The sequence below is a fragment of the Oppia nitens genome, unplaced genomic scaffold, assembly GCF_028296485.1.
Source record: "Oppia nitens isolate AA-2021 unplaced genomic scaffold, nextdenovo-longstitch-racon4-pilon3 scaffold5_pilon_pilon_pilon, whole genome shotgun sequence".
Lineage (NCBI taxonomy): Eukaryota > Metazoa > Arthropoda > Arachnida > Sarcoptiformes > Oppiidae > Oppia > Oppia nitens.
Window position 1 is genome coordinate 3,858,951 of NW_026533243.1, and position 20,663 is coordinate 3,879,613.

At 25.6% G+C, this 20,663-nt stretch overlaps 2 protein-coding genes across 5 annotated transcripts; one reads left to right on the plus strand and one right to left on the minus strand.

Moving 5' to 3' along the window:
• Positions 1-5,939: 5,939 nt before the first annotated feature.
• Positions 5,940-13,715, plus strand: LOC128960957 (hepatocyte growth factor receptor-like). 4 transcript variants are annotated; one of them, XM_054307139.1, is made up of 10 exons: positions 5,940-6,160; positions 6,463-7,297; positions 8,913-9,584; positions 9,684-10,274; positions 10,335-10,570; positions 10,634-11,424; positions 11,494-11,732; positions 12,292-12,483; positions 12,554-12,787; positions 12,845-13,715. In XM_054307139.1, the coding sequence occupies exons 2-10, from the start codon at positions 6,613-6,615 to the stop codon at positions 13,465-13,467; spliced, it is 4,263 nt and encodes a 1,420-aa protein (XP_054163114.1). In that variant the 5' UTR covers positions 5,940-6,160; positions 6,463-6,612; the 3' UTR covers positions 13,468-13,715. The 4 variants fall into 4 exon arrangements, with proteins under 4 accessions (XP_054163114.1, XP_054163111.1, XP_054163112.1 ...); XM_054307136.1 differs by having other exon boundaries at positions 5,941-6,160; positions 12,256-12,483; XM_054307137.1 differs by having other exon boundaries at positions 5,942-6,160; positions 8,934-9,584; positions 12,256-12,483.
• Positions 13,716-14,489: 774 nt separating this feature from the next.
• On the minus strand, positions 14,490-16,716 carry LOC128961893 (interferon-related developmental regulator 2-like). Its single transcript, XM_054308199.1, has 6 exons — positions 16,402-16,716; positions 15,815-16,136; positions 15,527-15,742; positions 14,884-15,467; positions 14,740-14,828; positions 14,490-14,678 (listed from the first exon to the last, which is right to left on the minus strand). Exons 1-6 carry the CDS (start codon positions 16,436-16,438, stop codon positions 14,595-14,597), a joined length of 1,332 nt encoding a protein of 443 aa, XP_054164174.1. The 5' UTR covers positions 16,439-16,716; the 3' UTR covers positions 14,490-14,594.
• Positions 16,717-20,663: the final 3,947 nt, after the last annotated feature.

Here is a 20,663-nt window from a genome sequence, read left to right on the forward strand (position 1 = left end):
GTWTATATATATACAGTACAATATATACGGTATATTGTATACATAATCTAGAGTTTTATTTTTATATCTGGAGTTAAATTTAATAATATATTACTTTAGCTTAACTTCATTTAATACTTGATGTCATTCAATGTCCAACATTTGTGAAGATGGTATCCATTTGTTAATATTTCAAATATTATATTTTGAATGATTTGTAATCACATGAATAAATATCATTGTCTTCAATGGCATTGAAAGGCTCTGAATAGACGTTTTCAGTAATAGATTGGTCCATAAAATATTGTCCATTAATGTTGAAATCAATTGGTTCACTATATGTGTGTATTATTGATGCTTTTCTTCCGGAGTCCAATACAACACTCGATGAAAACCGAGTCTCCATTTGAGTGTCTGAACCATAAAATGTTTGACCACTTAATGTATTATTTGGTCCATTAATTGTTTGACTATTTGCCACATTATGTTTGATATGAATTATTGAGAACTCATTGGTCGGTTGTGACGATTGCCGATAATCATTATGACAGCTATTATTTGATTTTTTCTTTAAATAAATTATTAAAACAAATAATATGAATAAAAACAGAGTCGTTGTAATTGCGGTCAATGTCGACACTATTAACAACATTTTAATTGACATTTTCTCTGCTTTCATATGATTATAGCTTTTATTTTTTGATAAATTTTTATAAAATAATGAAATATTTTCAGTAGTTTGACATAATTTATTAAAATCGCTAATTGTTTGATAATTATCCATATCATCGGGTTTTACCCAAAAACCATTTACTCCACAAACTATTTGATGTTTTATATCATTATTATTGCAATAAATAGTAATTTGTGTCAAATATTTAGCATTTTTTGATGATTTTTGAAATGATATGTTTTGAATTTCATACAAATCATTATAAGTGCACTCAATTTGTATACAATTTTGACTATAATTATGAAAATGACTCCAAACGCCGTTTGAAAGACACTGAAAGACATTAGTCTTCATTGAAATATTATATCCTTTATTACACTGAAGAATGGCTTGACTTCCAATATTAAGGCCATCAGTGAAACTGAATCTCCCGTTACTCTCCACTAATGGCAAACATGTATTCATTTTATTGTCATTTTTGTCGACATTTGAATTATGTTTAAGAGTTATATTTCTTGAATTCATATTTAGTTTTTGCTTTTTTTGACAGATAGGAGACACAGCTGACCACAGACCAGATGACTCACATCTAATCGTTTGTTTGCCAATTAATTCATGGTTTAAGTTACACATGAACTCTGCTATTAAACTGTTATTTATAAACTTAGTCCTAACGTATCCATTGAATGGTACGTCAGGTGATCCACATCTCAGTCCKTTATTATAGTCGACGGCAAAGATTTGAATTTCGCAAATAATTAAATCAAAATCTTTGGCAAAATTAAATCTTAGATAATCAGCACCAATAAGACCGATGCACTTATGAAGATATACTTTAATATATGAAGTATTACTTATTGTCAACGATTTTTGTATTTCAAACAATTTTTGTTCACTTTTATCACCAATTTTTAGACTATAATCTGAAATATTTGATATTTGACCGCTATTTTGAAGAAATGACATCCGAATGCCTTTGATTTGAATTTTGTTATTTAAATAAACTTCTAATAAATGATCGTTTGATTTAAATGGGTTTAGTTTGAAACAAGTATTGATTTGGTCATCAAATACGCTCATCAAGTCTTTGTTGCGGTTAATCTTCATATCAAATATCGTCATATTTATTAATTGACTAATTTTGATGGTTTGAGTACATTGTGGTACTTTACTGTCCCAATAACCCCTATGATAACACTGTCGCCTCTCATTACCCAACAATATTGAGTCTGAATTACAGAAATATTGGACAACTGTTCCCGGATTTGATTGTCCAGTAATTGTTTGATTAGACAAATATCTGAGATAACCATTGTTGGGAATTCCTGGTTCACCACATGGTGTCTCAAAACTTAGATAATTAAGTAAATTTAAATAAAACATTACAAAACAAACAATAATTTTAGTCATTATTTACAATTAAGTTTGAATATTTTTTTGCTATTTTATTTGTATATTTATAAATTTGCTAAATATTTATTGAAAATTTACTAAATAAGTCTACTGTTAATGTTATTATATATATATTTTTAGTCAATCAAAATAATGTTTATTTGAGGAAACTTATGGATAAGATCTATATTTTGATTAATATTATATTTAATACTAATTTTGTAGTTTTTTCAATATAAAAATGAGGAGGAAATGAATAATAAGTCCATGTATTTCTTATCGACGAAAATAATTTATACAAATAAACCAATAAATTAACTATTTATTGAACATAATTATATAAAATATATTTGTCAAGTGATTGTGGGATGTGATCGTTCAAAATCCTAGACATTTGTTAATATTGAATAAAATACTAATAATTATTTAAATAACTTCTGTTTAGATCATTTTAACTAAAAAATTGTTAGCTATTTAAGTATGCTTTACTTATTAATTAATTTAAGCCTATTTTTTATAGTAAAAAATTAATTTAAAACTGATTTAGCACATATTTTGCATAAATACATACAATAGATAGTATAATACATAACAATTATGTATATTTTTCAAAAAAATATGGCACATTATATACTAATTAGTAATAAAAATTGTTAAAGTTATAATAAGTTATATATTGTATTTTTATAATAACTTAACAAACAGCTGTAAGATCAAATAGATTTTAAATGTAAAAACTAAGTGATATTTAGTAATAGTTAATTTATACAAATATTAAATAAAATATACTCAATATATATTTATTGTATTATAACATTATTTTATAAAAATCAATACATATTTTTTGTGGTCATAAATAAGACAAAATTCTTGCAAATTATAAATTATAAATAAATGCTTTAATTGTCATAAGTTATGTTTTAAGTCAATTTTTTATGAGATTTTACTAAATACAGTTCAATATTATTATCATTTTGGTAGCTTTATTTATTTATTATATACAATAAATATACAGTATTTTAACTAAAATACTTTTTATATCAGTAGTCAATTTATAGTTTTATTAAACTTTTAATATTGATTTAATGTCATTAAATATAAACTAAATTTTTGATAATTTAATTTATTATAAACAAATTGATAATATTTATTAGTCATCAAAAGAAATTAAAGTTTTAAAAATAATATTTATTAACAGAAAATCTTATATTTATTAACTTTAACTATTTATACTGTATATCATTTATTAATATTAAAAGTAGATATTGTTTTTTAAAGACATTGAATTTAAAAAACACAATTATTAAAATTTAATAATAGATTATTTTTTAATAAATTCAATAAAGCATATTAATATAAAACCAATTGTTTATCCATTAATTTCTGATTAATAATTAATAATAATTAGTTAATTAATCCAATATATGTGTTGATGTAATCATAAATAATATATTTTTTGTTATTTAGTTTTTGAATAAATTATCAATTATTTTTAAATAATCAACTAATTTTATAAAATTAATTTATAAATTTCCAGTTTATAAATAAATAAAACATTAATTTCTATGATATAAAAATTATTTAATTATTAAAAATTGAAAAATAATAAACATATAATTAAATTTTTTATTATTATAAAATTAAATATATTATTAAATTCGTAATAATTACAGTTTTAAATTTAATACATTTTATTAGTTTGAATAACAGTTATATTTAATTATTTTTATAATATCCAGCTTCTGGTTGTTTACCTCTTATTAGAGATCAAATTAAATCAAACAAAATCCAAACCATAACCGAAAATATACAAAAAGTAAAATATGATTTAAGCAAATATAGAAAACTTTAATAATATTTGCAAAAAAACTATAAATTTATATAATCATTTATTTTACAAGTGATCTTAATATAATTTTTTATTCAATTTAATTTTTGATATACTTATAGATAAATAATATTTATAATTATTATTAAGCGGTAATAACTGTAGACTAATAATGAAAATCGAAATCCGTTTGGATTTCGCTATTAACTGCTATACAGTATAAGGAAAGAACTATTAATAGTTTTACTAATTATTATTTTTTTTAATTATTTTAATTTATATATAATATATATAAAAATCATTTGCAAAACAGTTGAGACTCGCTTTTACTTAATATCTATTTCAATATATTGAGCTCAACAACAAAATTTTATGCAAATATGGAATTTCTGGCAAATTATAAATGGTATTAATATAAATTTTAATATACAAATTTTCATAAATTCATAAATTATTCTTAAATATGAAAAATTGGATTTTAAAATGATTAATACCTAATTAATACATACATAGAATTTGATAAAATAAATTGATAATTATCAATTATTTTGAATAAAACATATTTTATATTGAATACAATAATACAATTAGCTATCACAACAACTTTTTGAGATACCGTTATAACTAATAAATTCTATTATAACATAAAGAAATTATTTTATAAATTAAATACAAAATACTATTAGTTTATAATTGGAAACTTCATTTAAATTAATATTTCAAAAAGTACTTTTGCCAGTTGATTGTATTCAATATAAAATATGTTTTATTCAAAATGATTGATAATTTAAAATAATTTTCAATCAATTGTATTTTTTATGTATTAATGATTTAAAAATCTAAATTTTTATATTCAAATGTAATTTATGAATAAACTAAATAATTTCAAGAAATTTCTTGAAACACGTATTAAATGAATCTAAATTATGTACAAAATGGTTTAGTCACAAATGATCTAGGTTCTATAGTTTTCCAAATATAATACACCCCTGTCCTTACATACCTGTACTGAATTACATGAAAACTTCTATATTATTATAATTTGCCAGAAATTCCAAAGTTGAAAAAAATTTGGTTGGACTCCAATATCTTAATAGAGTTATTAAGTAAAAACCAGTCTCAGCTATTTTACAAACGATATTATATATTATACTTTATTAATAATGTTTAAATATTTCAATAATAATTTTAAATATAATTTTATAATAAATATTTAATTAAATATAACAAACTATTATAACACTGTATTAATAACATAATTTTAATAAGTATTATATTATAGGAATTCAAAGCAAAAACAGATGTCTCTCTCGTTTCTATTAAACCTATTATTTCTTACAATACTGTTGTCTGGCMTTCAATTCAATTGAATAGTTATTGTGTAATGAAATACAGGTTATGTGTGACGACAGGACAGGTATTATTGTTGGCAGCCTTTCCTTTGAATTTCTCCTTCAAAATGCAATCCAATAAAACTTAGCGCATAGTATCTCTAAAAATAAAATTAAAAGTAATTAACATTTCCTATAACTTTGTTTTAACTATTATTTATTGGGAATGGGATTAGAAATTGCAAATATCAATGGCTCGTGATTTTGATCAAATAATATTTGATTTAATCATCTGTTTTTACTTTTACTATTTTTACCAGATATTTTATATTATTACTACTTTTTTTTATCAGATTTACTATTGTTAGTAGAGTTGACACATCACTACACTAGCATAGTATAGGAGAAGGAATAGTAGTCTAAGAATTGATTAGAAACTTCAATATTTCGAAGTTTGCGCACAGAGTTCATGAAGAGAGAGAGAGAGAGAGAGAGAGAGAGAGAGAGAGAGAGAGAGAGAGCACAGGCATGTGGGGCACGGGTAGGTAGGGCTGGTGTATCACTTTTAGTTTATAAACAAAATATTTTAGACCATTATATGCATTAGCATAACATATTATAGTCAAGTCTGAGGGCTGACTGGTTTCGAGGTTTAAATGTTTCAAAAAGTTTACTCTCTCTCTCTCCCTCTGTGTATATGAATGTATGGATTGGCTGCCAATTGCCTGTATGTGTCGTAACAGCAAACATGAAGCACAAGAGTGAAAAAACTTGTGTATTAATAATATTTATATCATAATAAAGTATTTAAATGTTTATTGAAGTTATCGATATGGTTGCTAACTAATGGATTTACAATTATCACATTACATATACTCGTTATTATATGATAAGCCAATTAGCAGTTTGTCAGTCACTAACTTTGTCACAACAGAGTCTTAAATACAATACCAAAAGGTTTGTCATGTTTTAATGTTTATTATATATTTAATGTGTATATGTTTACAAATTTTAAATATCTATTAATTTAGTCATTAATTATTTTAATTTAATGTTTATATCTAAAAGTTTTAAATGATATATAATTTATATACAGTATATTTATGATAGACATTAGTTAAAAGTGCATTAATATTACTGTTAAATTGATGTATAATATACTACTGTTTAGAGCACTATAAATATGATATAATTCAAATAATATTAATATATAAATATAATATGAAAATCAAATCTAATCTATTATTTAATATTTTCAGTATTTTAATTGACAAATCAGTATTATTATGACTATAAATGGCACAAATTGACAGTCCATTCATCACATTTGACTCATTTAAACAATTTTTACATATTATTGCCAATTAAATCAAAATTTATATAATAATAATAATACTGTAATAAATACAATGAATATTTATTATATAATACCCGTTGCGGACAACAAACGTACAAATAATGGTTGTATTATTCATCCCTCACTTATTGTCATCAAATTTATATTATTATTATTATCATTGGAGACGAGGGCTCAAGTGTCGGTTCCGCTGAAGACCATCAGGAATATGCAGATAACGACTCTCAACAATAATACGCCCGCATTTCGGGTAGTCGTCAATCGAGACAATAATGAGGTCATTGTCGGCGCACGTAATTTCATATATAAATTATCACCAAATAATTTGGAAATTATTGAAGAGTACCGCACGGGACCCGTCAATGACCACATAGAGTGCTATCCGCCGCCACACGAATGTCATAAAAATAGACGACTTATTGATAATGACAATCAAGTTTTACTGTTCAACTACGACAACAAACAATATCCAATTCTATTGGCGTGCGGTACGGCCTATCAGGGGATGTGCTATTTATTTAAGTCATCCAATATATCGGGATATCATCTGCTGTACGGCGGTTCACAACTAAATGAGACATTGAATTATGTGTCGAGTCGGACATCAAGTGTTGCCTTTTTCGCGCCGTTCGGTAATCGGAAGTCTGATCTCTATGTGGCCAACGCTTATGACGGCAGACCTATTGAGATGAGTCCGCCGACACTTTCGAGTCGAAAAATGACGGCAAAGAACAACGGTTTGTATTATTTTTTTTTTTAAATTATTAAATTTACTTTTATATATTTAAAATATCTTTTATTTATTTTAATCAATATTATTATAATATTTAAATATATTCTAAAAATATATTGACTTTTATTTACAATTACAATAATTACAAAACACTAACTTTATTTAACTGATTACAATTAACTAATTTATTTTCCGATAAAAATAGATATATAAATTAAAGTTTTAATTAATTATTAAAATTTAATATTTTTATATTAATTTTATTTTATTAATTTATAATGAATATAGYTAAGCATGGAACTAATTAATTAATTGTCAGGGTGATATATTTTATCTAACATTTGATAACTAAAATTACTAATATATACTAATTTTGATAATCATAGTTACGAGAACTACATAACAAAAGTCATTGTGTTTTCATCAGAATTTTATTAAGGATTTACAAATATAATTAATTCATGTATTATTTTATTATTTAGCTATTTAAGTATTATTAGTAAAACTAGTCATTCAATTGAGTTGAGCCTTGAGTTTGAAATAAACTTTTTTTTCATAAATATTTTTTCATTTAAGAAAATAACGTACAAATTCTTGAGAGATGAGACTAAAAGAGGTTGTGAATGAGTGATACATTTGTGAGGTTAAAAAACCTGATTTTTTGGGCGTTTAGATCCATACACTACATCCCAGACTCTTAATCAATTAGTTACAGACGTTTTATTTACAATTATATATATATTAGCGTAGGTTTAAATCCTTTACTATTAATAGCCGGTAATGTTTGCTACTCTTATAGTCGACTATAAAGACGTTTCCGTTTCTCATACTTTCCTAATGAATCACTTAACACACACTGTATTATAGATATTGAATTTCTTGTAAATTATTTATTTATTAATTATTAATAATTAATAAGTATTAGTATTTTACATATTATTTTGTTTGACAAAAACATGTATTTCATCAGTTAGTAACCAAAACTATTTGTTGATTTTTATTTTTTTACAAAAACAAAAACTTGCAATAGTTTTGAATATTAAACAGTAATCTCGTATTTCAACAAAAGTTTTTTTTTGTTTTTTTTTATAAAAACATCAAGAGATGAAATTGAAAATCTAAGCCATGACATAGTAATTATAAATATAATTATTTGTAATAAATAAAGCAAATATATTATAAGACAGGTTTATTTTTGTATTTTTAATATTAAAAGCAATTTCATTATTCATTTATTATTACAGTATATCTATATATTATGTCTTTTTAAATAAAAATTAATTTTAGATTCAATGTACAAAACGTGTGTTATTATAGAAATAAATAATTATTTTTGAAAATAAAATATTTGTTAGTACTAAAGTCGGTTAAAGTCAACAATAATTGTTTAGATAATATAGCATTGAAAAAGCTTTTAAATTAACAATTATGAGATATATTAAGTAGTATAATATCCATTGAAATAAATTGAATAATTATACAAAACTAATTAGTACAGTATGTGGTTCAACAAACAATCCCAACTCTATATTTAACAAAATTAATTTTAACTAACATTTACTATAATTTGAAATTTTATTTTTATATATTATATATAATTTAAACAATGGCTCATAAAGTATCGGTTGATCCCGAAAAAGGTTTTACATTATCCCACGACTCGGACGCCGCCTTTACTAAAGTGGACTTTGTTTCGTCATATAAGCAGACATTTAATGTCAAATACATCTATGGTTTTAATCACTCTATATATTCATATTTTGTGTCCACACAACCATTAAACACAATTAGCTCAGAATACGGAACAAAACTGATCCGCGTTTGTCATAAGGATAACGATTTCTTTTCCTATATGGAGATACCATTAAAGTGTTCATCTAATGCTTCAACTAATTTACATAAGAAAGACTACTTTGTTGTAACCGCTGCTTATTTGGGACAAATGGGATCAAAAAATAATAAGAAATTAGACACAAGTGATAGTAATGCTGACGCGTTGTTCCTTTCAATGGGTGTGCCGTCAATGGCCACTGTCATCAACAAGACTTTGGGTACAGTTATTTGTGGCTTCAGTTTACGACATATTAACAGAGCCTTTACTAATGCGGCAAAAGAATGCTTTAGTGGCCAAACCAATGATAAAGTTTATCTCTCTGAGCTAATCCTCGGCCAGAAACAGGATTGTCGAATAATACAATCAGATGTAAGGGACGACTTCTGTGGAACCGGTCTTAATAGGTATATAGTAAGCAATCGTGAATTGGATGGAGTATTATTAAAATCAGTTAATGGTAATAATATTTATAATATTAATTTAGTTTATTTGGCATTTTTGGCATTTTTGGCATTTTTGTTGTTGTATTTGATGTATTGCTGATTATGTGTTGTAGGTTTAGTCACATCTCTTGCCACTGATGTTCATAACGACAGGACTGTTGCTGCTATTGGTACAGATGATGGTATAATTAAGAAAATTATTTTGGACGACCCAAAAGAGTCGGAAGAAATTATATTTGAGATGAATGTGTCCACTCATACCTCAAAAGATCGCTCTATACGTCCTAATCCTGCATTTGATAGCAAACGCAAGAATCTATACTTTTTATCAGATAATCAGGTGATTCAGTTCCCATTTGGTTCGTGTTCACTGCACACTGATTGTGCGTCTTGTTTATCAACAGTGGATCCATTGAAATGTGGTTGGTGTGGATCTTATTGTGCCACTACTGATGAATGTGATAATCCAGAACTCATGAGCAACGTTGAGTGTCCGCCAGAAATTGATTATTTTGTACCAAATTCTGGTCCAACACGCGGTGGAACTGTTATTACAATTATTGGCCATAATTTGGGAACGAAACTCGCTTCCGAAGAAAATAGTAAAATCAATATAACAATTGCTGATACAGAGTGTGATGTCGTTTCTTGGAATATGACTTTAATTGAATGCAGAACTAAGTCGGTTCCCAAAGAAGTTTTCGGTATTTTTAAAATAATATATTTGTTTGAATAGTTATTAAATAGTAATAATATAATTACAGGAAAAATCAATATAAAAGTTCACAGCCTTTTCAATGGACAAACACACGGAAGAAATTTTGACATCAAAGGTGTCACAGAATCGGGTGAATACTTTAAATTTCTTGAACCACAATTGTTGGGTATTAATCCTTCGTATGGTCCCATCGATGGAGGCACTAATGTGACACTCGTCGGAACCAATTTGCTTATTGGTTCCAATAGAAGAATATTTTTGGCAGGAGTTGAATGCAAAGAAGTGATTATTTGATTAAAATAAGTTTTGTTTATTCAAATATTGATAATATATTTAATGTTTTAGTTTGAAAGTGAAAACAATGATTTGAGCTGTACTTCTGGTCGACAATCTTCACCGTCCACTGACACCAGTATTAAATTATTTATCGATTCATTTGAATACATAGTAAACCAAAATAAGACAATAACTAAACCATCGTTGAAAACATCTAATAATGAAAAAGTGGAGAACTCTTCGGTTATTGAATGGAGTGAATACTTTTCATATAAACCAAACCCTAAGATCACCAAATATAGTCCCAAAGCAACCATTAAAAGTGGAAAAACAAATTTTACTGTTTTCGGCGAAAATTTGAATTCAGTGGCAAAACCAAAGATTATGATAACTTCATTTGCAACCTATACTAAAGAAACTATTGTTATGGAAGGCCAGTGCTGGACAAACAAATCGGGAACAAGTATGTCATGTCAGACACCATCATTGAATGACAATTTACCCACACCTAAAAAGAAGATACCAATTGAGGCACAGTTAAGATTTATATTAGACGGCGTCAAACATACTGGTCTTAATGCACACACCACTCAAATGATTTATTATCCGAACCCCATATTTGATAAATTTGAAAATAATATTAGCCAGGTTTATGAAAATGAATTAATTGTTACCATTAAAGGAAAAGACTTAAGTACTGAATATCCCATTGATATACAAGTTGGTCAACACATATGCAAACCACTCGATACTAAAAATTATGATGAAATTAGATGTCAAATTATGGATAATCATAATTTTTTTAACCTTGATACTAAACATGAAGTCATTATAAATGTTGGATTAACCATACATTTTAGGTATTAATGATAATTATTAAATATATATATATATATATTATATAATAAATAAATTTTTATATTTTAAAGTCCCGGTTTAATAGAAGTTGTGCCAAAACATGTGAATCCACTTGGGATCGGTTTAATTATGGTTATAGTGTTTACGGTATTAATTTTATGTGCAATAATTGTGTTCGGAGTTGTCTATAGAAAAAGATTTTTAAATAACAACGAGAAGCCACCCCTTCAAGTCATTTATAACGCCACGGCTAACGATAGCGGTTCCAGTGATAGTCGTCCGGCTTATGTATCACAACCCTCTTTCAATGGTATGTTATATTAAAATGTTATTTTTGCACTTTTAGCTAATATAAAAAGCACTAAAATTTTAAAAATTAGCATCTCATTTACAATAGATATCATATTGTATAAAATATAGATTTAAAATATATATTTTATACAATATCTATCAATTGAAATGTTTTATATACATGAATATTGTATATTCATATAACATTCTTTAAATATGTTTTTGAGATTTAATTATCACTAAATTATATCTCAATGCAATTGGTTTTTTAAAATAATACAATCAATATTTAAAAACTTATCAAATGAAATCAAAAACCAATTTTTATAATCTAAATTATAAACATACTGTATATAGACTGTAGATATGCATGTAAATTATAATTATTGGGTTATATATTATTTAATGGGGAATCGGTATATTGGCAATGGCTTTAGTTTTGATTATTTTTGCTAATTATTATATAATAATTAGCAAAAATAAGTGAATAAAATGCATGGCTTTTGCATTGAATGGCTTTTGATTGCATCCAAAAAACATAGATTATATTCGCGGAGAATCAACACATTTATTATCAGTTGAACGAAGATATCAAGTGTCCGAAGAAACGATGGCTTTGTTACGATCGGAACATATTTACATCGATAGGAATAACTTAAGACTTGAGTATGAGATCGGAAAGGGACAGTTCGGTTGTGTCTATAAGGGAATACTGAGTGCACCAGAAAAGGATGCCGAGCGGGAAGTGGCCGCCAAAACTTTACATAACTGTATATATAAACTAAATATTTTTTTTAATAAAAATAGTTAGCAATAGTTAGCAATAATTTCAATTTATAGCTAATATACGCGACGGCGACGATGTCGAGTCATTTCTTCAAGAAGGCCTTATGATGAAAGACTTCAAACATCATAATGTATTGACACTAATAGGTGTGTGTTTTGAGGACGAAGGGACACCTATAGTGGTCTTACCGTATATGTTAAATGGAGACCTATTATCATATATAAGAAACGAAAATAATAATCCAACTGTTAAGACATTATTGCTATTTGCCATCGATATAGCTAAAGGTATGAATTAGTAAATGATTGTATAATTTATTATATATGACTGTAAATGCTTAATAGGTATGGATTACTTGTCGAGTCAGAAGTTCGTGCACCGGGATCTGGCCGCCCGAAACTGTATGCTTGACTCAGACTTATGTGTCAAAGTTGCAGACTTTGGTCTTTCACGAGATATTTATGAAAGAGATTATTATAGCAGTGATAACAAAAAATGCAAATTACCGGTCAAATGGATGTCACCCGAGAGTCTAGAAAAGGGTACATATAATACTAAAACTGACGTTTGGTCTTATGGTGTACTCGTATGGGAACTCTTGACCCGAGGAGTCACTCCATATCCCGATGTAGACAACTGGGAAATATTGAATTATCTAAAACAGAGCCGTCGTATGCCACGACCGGCCTATTGTCCCGAACTTCTATATTTCAATGTATTGTTGCGCTGTTGGTGTGATGACTCGCGACAGAGACCAACATTTGAAGAACTGGTCTATGAAATCGAGTCACTTATTGCACAGTTAGAAAAAAGCGCAGACAAACAACAGGTAGACCTCGATAAGTGCAATACATATATCAATTATCCCATCAATACTTACTATAATGAATTACAAGTCAAACCATTGAAAGTATATGACGACAATATTAAACCACAAACATCTTCGACATATGAGACCACCTGTTAAGCCAAATAATAGGCTCTACACATACTTCACAAATCATTGTTAATAATTTATCATTTAATTAACTTAATTGTTGATCTCGTTTTGCGCCAATACAAGCGATCCTAAAATTTTATGGTTTGAAATAAGATTTATTTAACATTTATTTTTATAGAATCCTAATAACAGTGTTTCCACGTCAATCATAATGTAATGTAATCTAATTGTAAYCAAAAATGTGGTATAAATTGCCTTAAAATTGCGAAATTAGTCCCTATTATGACTTATAAATATAATATTACATTATATAATTTGGTAATTGTAGATATTTTTATAAATATATAGCATTTAAATTCATATTTTAATATATTGTATAAAGCATGTACTATATAGTAATCATAAATACAAAGTTTTAACAAATCTAAAAGAAATTACCTATAGTTGCAATCAAATAATTTATATTTTATCGATAATGAAATGAATTTATGTGCCATTTGTTGTATTTGTAAATTTTATTTTATATACAATTTTAGTTTTATATATCATATATTTATTCAAATGTAGCCTTTATTTGAACAAATACATCAATTTCTAAATAATTTCTTATTGTAATGCATTGTATTTCATTATCATTGTTGGTAATCAATAAAATTTTATTTTACATTAACTTGTTTTAAATGCATATTTTGAAAGTAAAACACTTGTTCCCAATCATTGATAAAAATATAAATCATTTTTTTTAAAAACAAACTCATGTTTCGTTTCATTAATTAATTCATATGATATTTGCACAAACTATCCATATGTTTATTACTCATTAATTTTTCATTGGAAATCAAATCATTTCAATTACCAGTATATATAAAATTGCAATAATTGTAATTATTACAAAACAGGTATAATTTATTAACTCAAATACATAATAATTATCCATATTATATGTCTTTATTCAACTATTTGTTATCATAACAGAAATATGATTTATTTTGAAAAATATATTATCAATTATAATAAAAACAAATCGTAATTAATTATGTAAAATGCAATCCATTCATTATAATATTATTCAATAAATTATAGCTAATATTAATTAAATAATATATACATTTTAAACCAATTTAATTAAAGCAGTTTTCTAACATGAGTTCCAGTCAGGCCATAACATCGGCGCGTTTGTCCCGAAGCTTACCTCGAGTTTTAGTCCGAGCCTTACAACTAGCAATGTTTGACATGTTCTGCAATATAGCAAAAGTTACATTAAATTGATGGCTAATTAATGACATAATTATGTCTTACTCTTTCAAATTTTGTTAACTTAGAATTGATGTCTAGTGCTGATAGCGGTGCACCCAATTCAAAGATGTCTCTCAATAAATCATTTTCAGCTATAAATCAATAAAGTTTTAGTTATGATTTTAGAAACAAATAAATATAAAATACCTAAATGTAAATTCATTCCCGATTTGAGGACATAACATAAGGCATCGTATTGTCTCTTCCGACACCACGAATCAATGACTAGTCTTTCTCTGCCAAACTTTATCATCATATTTGGAGACTCTCTTTCTTCAACAGCCTTCAAGATATCTCTAAAACTAGATCTTTGTTGTCTCCGATCCTTTTTCGCTCGAAATTTTTGACTATCAGTGGCCAAAGCACGCAATTTATCACATAATAAATCCATTTCATCGAATTCAAAGTCTTCATCACATTCTCGTGATATTTCATTCAACACTGCAATGCATTCTCCGGCAGCAATCCTAAGATCAACATCAGGTGAGTCTAACAATTCTGATATTCTTTTTGCTAGTCTTTCAGCCATATGTATAGCAGCTGAAGGTGTGTATAAAGTCAAGAGTAGAGTCCACGAGTAAAGAGCACTGGCATGAAGTGATGAAATCTCGTTTGTATGCGTTGGGACCGCACCGTTACCTTTGAAGAATGAGGCGCCAAATATAGATTGAAACAAATCCATTACTGAATCCACTGAATCTAATCCGTTATTTGTTATGAAATGTCCCAAACTATTCAATAAATATAACAATTAGTCATCAATTAAATAGTGATAAATAATAAGACAAACCCCAAAGCGATGGCACACTTGGATCGGATAACTGGTGATACAGAAGCGTCAGTCATGGCTGCAATCAAATGTGACTCAATTTCAACAAACATAGCATCACTTTCAGTACTTGAACCCAATGTTATCAATACAACACTCGAAAGAAGAGCAGCTGATCCAAGTTCTTCACCCTTTCGTTTGACTGAATGTTCCAATACGTCTCCAATCGTTACTTTCCTAATAATTATTGATTAGTCAATCAGTTTCATACAAATATATTATATAATTAGATATCAATCAATAGCTAACCTATCAATTAGGAAATCGTAGCAAAATCTGGTGGTTAATGCTTTTCTGATGGAATCCAAAGACAATTGTCTTGTTTTGGCACTCTTACCACTCGTCTGATCGATCGCTTCAATCAATTTGGACTCAAAGTCATCGATATAAGACATGTTGTTTGTGTCATCATTTATATCATCAGTTGGATTGTTAAAGTCATCGCTTCCATTGTCCCATTTGGCCGAAGAAGTCAACGAAATGACAGACATGTTGTCAGCAATGGCTGAATCGTTATCATCGCTGAGAACTGATCGCAGGTCTTCGCGCCGATTGGTCACGACATTAGACCCTAAAGACAAAGATATTCAATACTTGTATTACACTATAATCACAACAATTGTCTCAAACATATGGATCAACAAATTATTTAAATTAATATTAATATAATAATTAAATTACAAATAGTTGTCAATTATAATGTCATTTCAATCAATTAATCCATAAATAGTGTTAATTTCAAATCAAAACAAACTATTGTTTGTCTAAACGTATTGATTATGTAATACATTGAGTGTTGAAATGCATTGAAATTCAAATGTTATGACAAAACAAACCTTTTTTATTGCGTCGAGAGTTTGAGTTTTTGGGCATTTTTTCCACAAAATATTCACTAAATTTACTAAATCTATTCAATTGATTATTAAAATATAACTATTATATACACTATAATCAAGATATAGACAGTGATAATGGTATCAAATATTGTTTAAATTGTCTTAAAAATTGTTGGTTTGAAATGAAATGCGTTTTATTGAAAGTCATGTTTTAGTAATAATAACGAAACAGTTGTTTCAATCAATGGCTTCAAACAACACAATCACTACTTATGGCTGCCATTCAACACAACACACACTTTATTAATATATTATTGTTTTGCGCACATTTCACACATGCGATGGCCGACACATATGTGACTTATGACTAATTACAATAATGTACAGTAAAACGAATATTGGGTTTCAATAATACAATTTCACACCAATAATGTAACAAATCATGTTTGTGTACGCCATCTATATGACTTTGATATCCATATCAGATTTAAGTTATAAATTATAACTTATAATCTATTGATATTAATATCTAAAGTCAATTGTATGGACAACATTATGTTTTTTTATGTCTATGTTTATGTCTTATAATTTATAACATATAATTTACAGTAAATTTTATATCTAAGTATCAAAATAAAACTATTTGACATATTTTTAATGCGGTTTCTTTTATTTTATAAATTCAATCCCGATTTGTGAATTAAAAATAATATTTTATAATTTATATAATTTGTAAAATTAAAATTTTAAGCATCTAGTTTTTAAAAAAAAAATATTTTTCTTAATAATATTTCAAATTAGATCTAAGTAATTTATTTATAACTATTGAATTTAGTTTTATACAATTGGTATAAAAGATAATGGTTAAAATATACAAAAATTAAAATTATTAAAAATATTCTTAAAACTATAGATTTTATATTTATAAAGCGGTTATTTTTGTATACATATAAAGTTTAAAATAATTTTTATTATTCATCAATCGTCTAATGTATAAATTAAATTAAACAACACTAAAATTGGTTAAGTAGTTTTCGACACATTATTAATTTTATCTTGATACTTAGATAAAAAATTCACTGTATAAAAGCATATATTAGAATATATTAGCACATATTAGCATGCTCATTTTGAAAATATTAAAATAATGCAATTTATGTATTAAAATAAGTGCTAATATCTAAATTTAATACGATTTGAAAATAAAATTTTAACAATTTTTTCGAAAAAATAAGTTTTTTCATATTTTATATAAAGTGTTTTAAATAATAAAACAGTTAAAATAATACCATTTATGTGATAACCAATCGTTACAATAACATAAGTTATAACTAAGGACACAACTTTCTAGTATTTAAAAGTACCAAAAATAAGACTAAAAGATTTTCTAGGGTTTTCACTTAAATTATACATTAATTAAGATTATATTCAACTAAGATTAATATACAATAATTTTAGTTACAAAAAAATATTACAAATAATTCAAAAGGTCTGAAGCTACTTTAATTTTTTTAATTTTTAAAATTTGGATTTTAAAAATGTTATTTATAGTATTATGTTTATGTAGTATTACAAATAAATAAATTATATCTATATTTATATCAATGTTAAGCAAAGTTTTCGGTGATATGGGGTTTAGTTGGCAAAAATTTTAAAAATTAAATATCTTAGGGGTATAAGATTTAAATGATTATAAATGTCAAAAGTGATGTAATGCTTAATATGTAAATAACAAATTATTTATAAGTATTTGTAAATTAAATTTTTGCTATGTATTTAAAATTTAATATAATAATGGTGATATTTTTATTTAATTTAATATAAATTTTAAAAAAATACATTATTTCTAGAACTTTAGGATTAAAAATAAAAATTTTTAGAACTAACACTTAAAACTAGGATTTAATATAAGCATAAAATTATTTACACAAATATTTTTACAGACAATAAAAAACTAATAAAGTTTTAATTAAGTTATACGATCTCTTTCATAGTATAATAAACTGCATTAATTTTTTATTGTTTGTAAATAATTTTGTGCCTAAATTTATAGGAACAAAAAGTGTGTTTCATTTAGTTTTATAACTTATATTGAGATTTGTCTAAAAAATGTTTTTCCATAATATCACAGACTCCAAAATAAAAGTGGATTTTAGTATAAAGTTGTGTCTCTAGTTATAAACTTAGGATACAATAGCTATTAATATATGGATTACCAAAAAAGATTAGTAATAATAATGTTATATTCATTGATTACAAACAAATTGTAATTGCATTTCCTTTAACACATCCTCTAATTTGTTACAATACTATAATAACTAATTGATTTCATTTCAATGTTTATTATTATAGTACAGTACAGTAAATATCGAACTCTATAATTGTATGAATTTGTATGAATTAATATTTTATATATAATATATTAATAGACCATGTTTATTTTGTAAATTACTAGAAATAATGATTTTAAAATTTAAATTTTTGCTATTAATTCATTTTGGTATTAATATTAAATATAATGTATTTTTAAAAATATTAAACTAAAGTAACTTTTATTTATAAGTTATAGGAGATGATGAATGTGATCCACAGATCGCTAATACGTGTTTCAGTGGTTTAAACATAAATTTCAAACAAATTATTGACAGAAATAATAGTTTAAATATAAAATTATCGAATAATTATTTGGAAGCTCTTTGCAAGTAATTTAATCGATAATATATTAATATATTTATTAATAATTATAATGAATATCAATATATCAGTTCAATTGATGATACCTTGAACTGTACGAGTGATGTGATTGATGGTGACTGTGGTGTTGATGACGGCAGAGATAGGTTTGATAAGTGGAATATGGCTTTCCTTTGGACTTATTATGAACTCTGCGATTATATTGGAATCGATGATAAAGTTTTACTGAGAGGTAAATTATTTTTATTAATAATAAAATTGAATTTTATTAAATATTAACTGTAATATAAATTTTACAAATTGTTAACTTACTGTATAAGCAATACTATATAACATTAATTGTTGGAATGCATCATATTTTATGAATTGCTTTCAAAGTAATACCAATATCTCATCAATTGATCATTTGATGGCTACGGATATCAATAAAAATGAATGCAAGTATGTCTTCATTTGTTTGATTGTATTTCAGTTAWGATAACAATCAAATATTTTTATATAAATTTATTATTTTGTAAAATTCAAGATACTTTATATTAAAATTTATATTATTATATTATATTTATATTTGTAGCACATTGTATAAGACATTTGAAATGTGTCGACAAAACCAATTGAATGCCACCAAAAGTTTGTGTACTAAAAACCAGACCATAGAAGCCGTTAAAATAGTTCACCACTTGTTTGATATATTCATGGATTCATCTCATTGTTCACAATATTATACCAATAATTTTAATCTTATTCATAAAAGTTTAGCTAATGTTGTCATCAGTATATTTGGTTTATTTATTATATACATTATTAGAAATAGCGATTAAACTAAAAATATTATAATATTAATTATATACGATATATATTTTAGATATAAATAATTTAGACATAATAAATGACAGTCATATGACTAATAATGTTTAGTTTGTTTTTATTAATAAAATTTTTAAGAACCTTAAAGACTTGTCATATTTTTAGTATTATGATTATTATTGCTATCATTTTTATTAATTGATAAGTTATGATCATTACTTTGTAAAATCTTTAATATATTAAGTACAGGACTTTCAAACAATATGTACAAAATATAAGCTAATATTATGGTTATTAGAGTGTTGAATGCAAAATTAGTCCACTGTAACCAAAATATTGTACTTAATTATATATTTCATTTATTTTGTATATATATATATATATATAATACTTACCATTAAAGTGTCATTTAATTCAATCATCTGTTTTGATGAAAACAGTGCATAAATTGGTGGTAAAAAGTTTGTTAAATATATTCCCAATGATAAACGATATATTGGAGTTAGTGATGACCAGGATAGCAATTTATTCAAATATACTAAACAATTAATAAAAAATTAGTTTATATTATAATTAAAATAATTTGATTTTTTACCGGCTCTTCCAGTACTACACATATAGAATATCCATAGAAATCCTAAGCAATAAAATAATTTGCCAAAAGTTAGGTTAAGATAAACTTCTAATTCAGTGGAAACTTCATTAATAACAAAGTTTTCAATATCGACATCGCTTTTCATTAATTGTTGCGTCCAATGAAA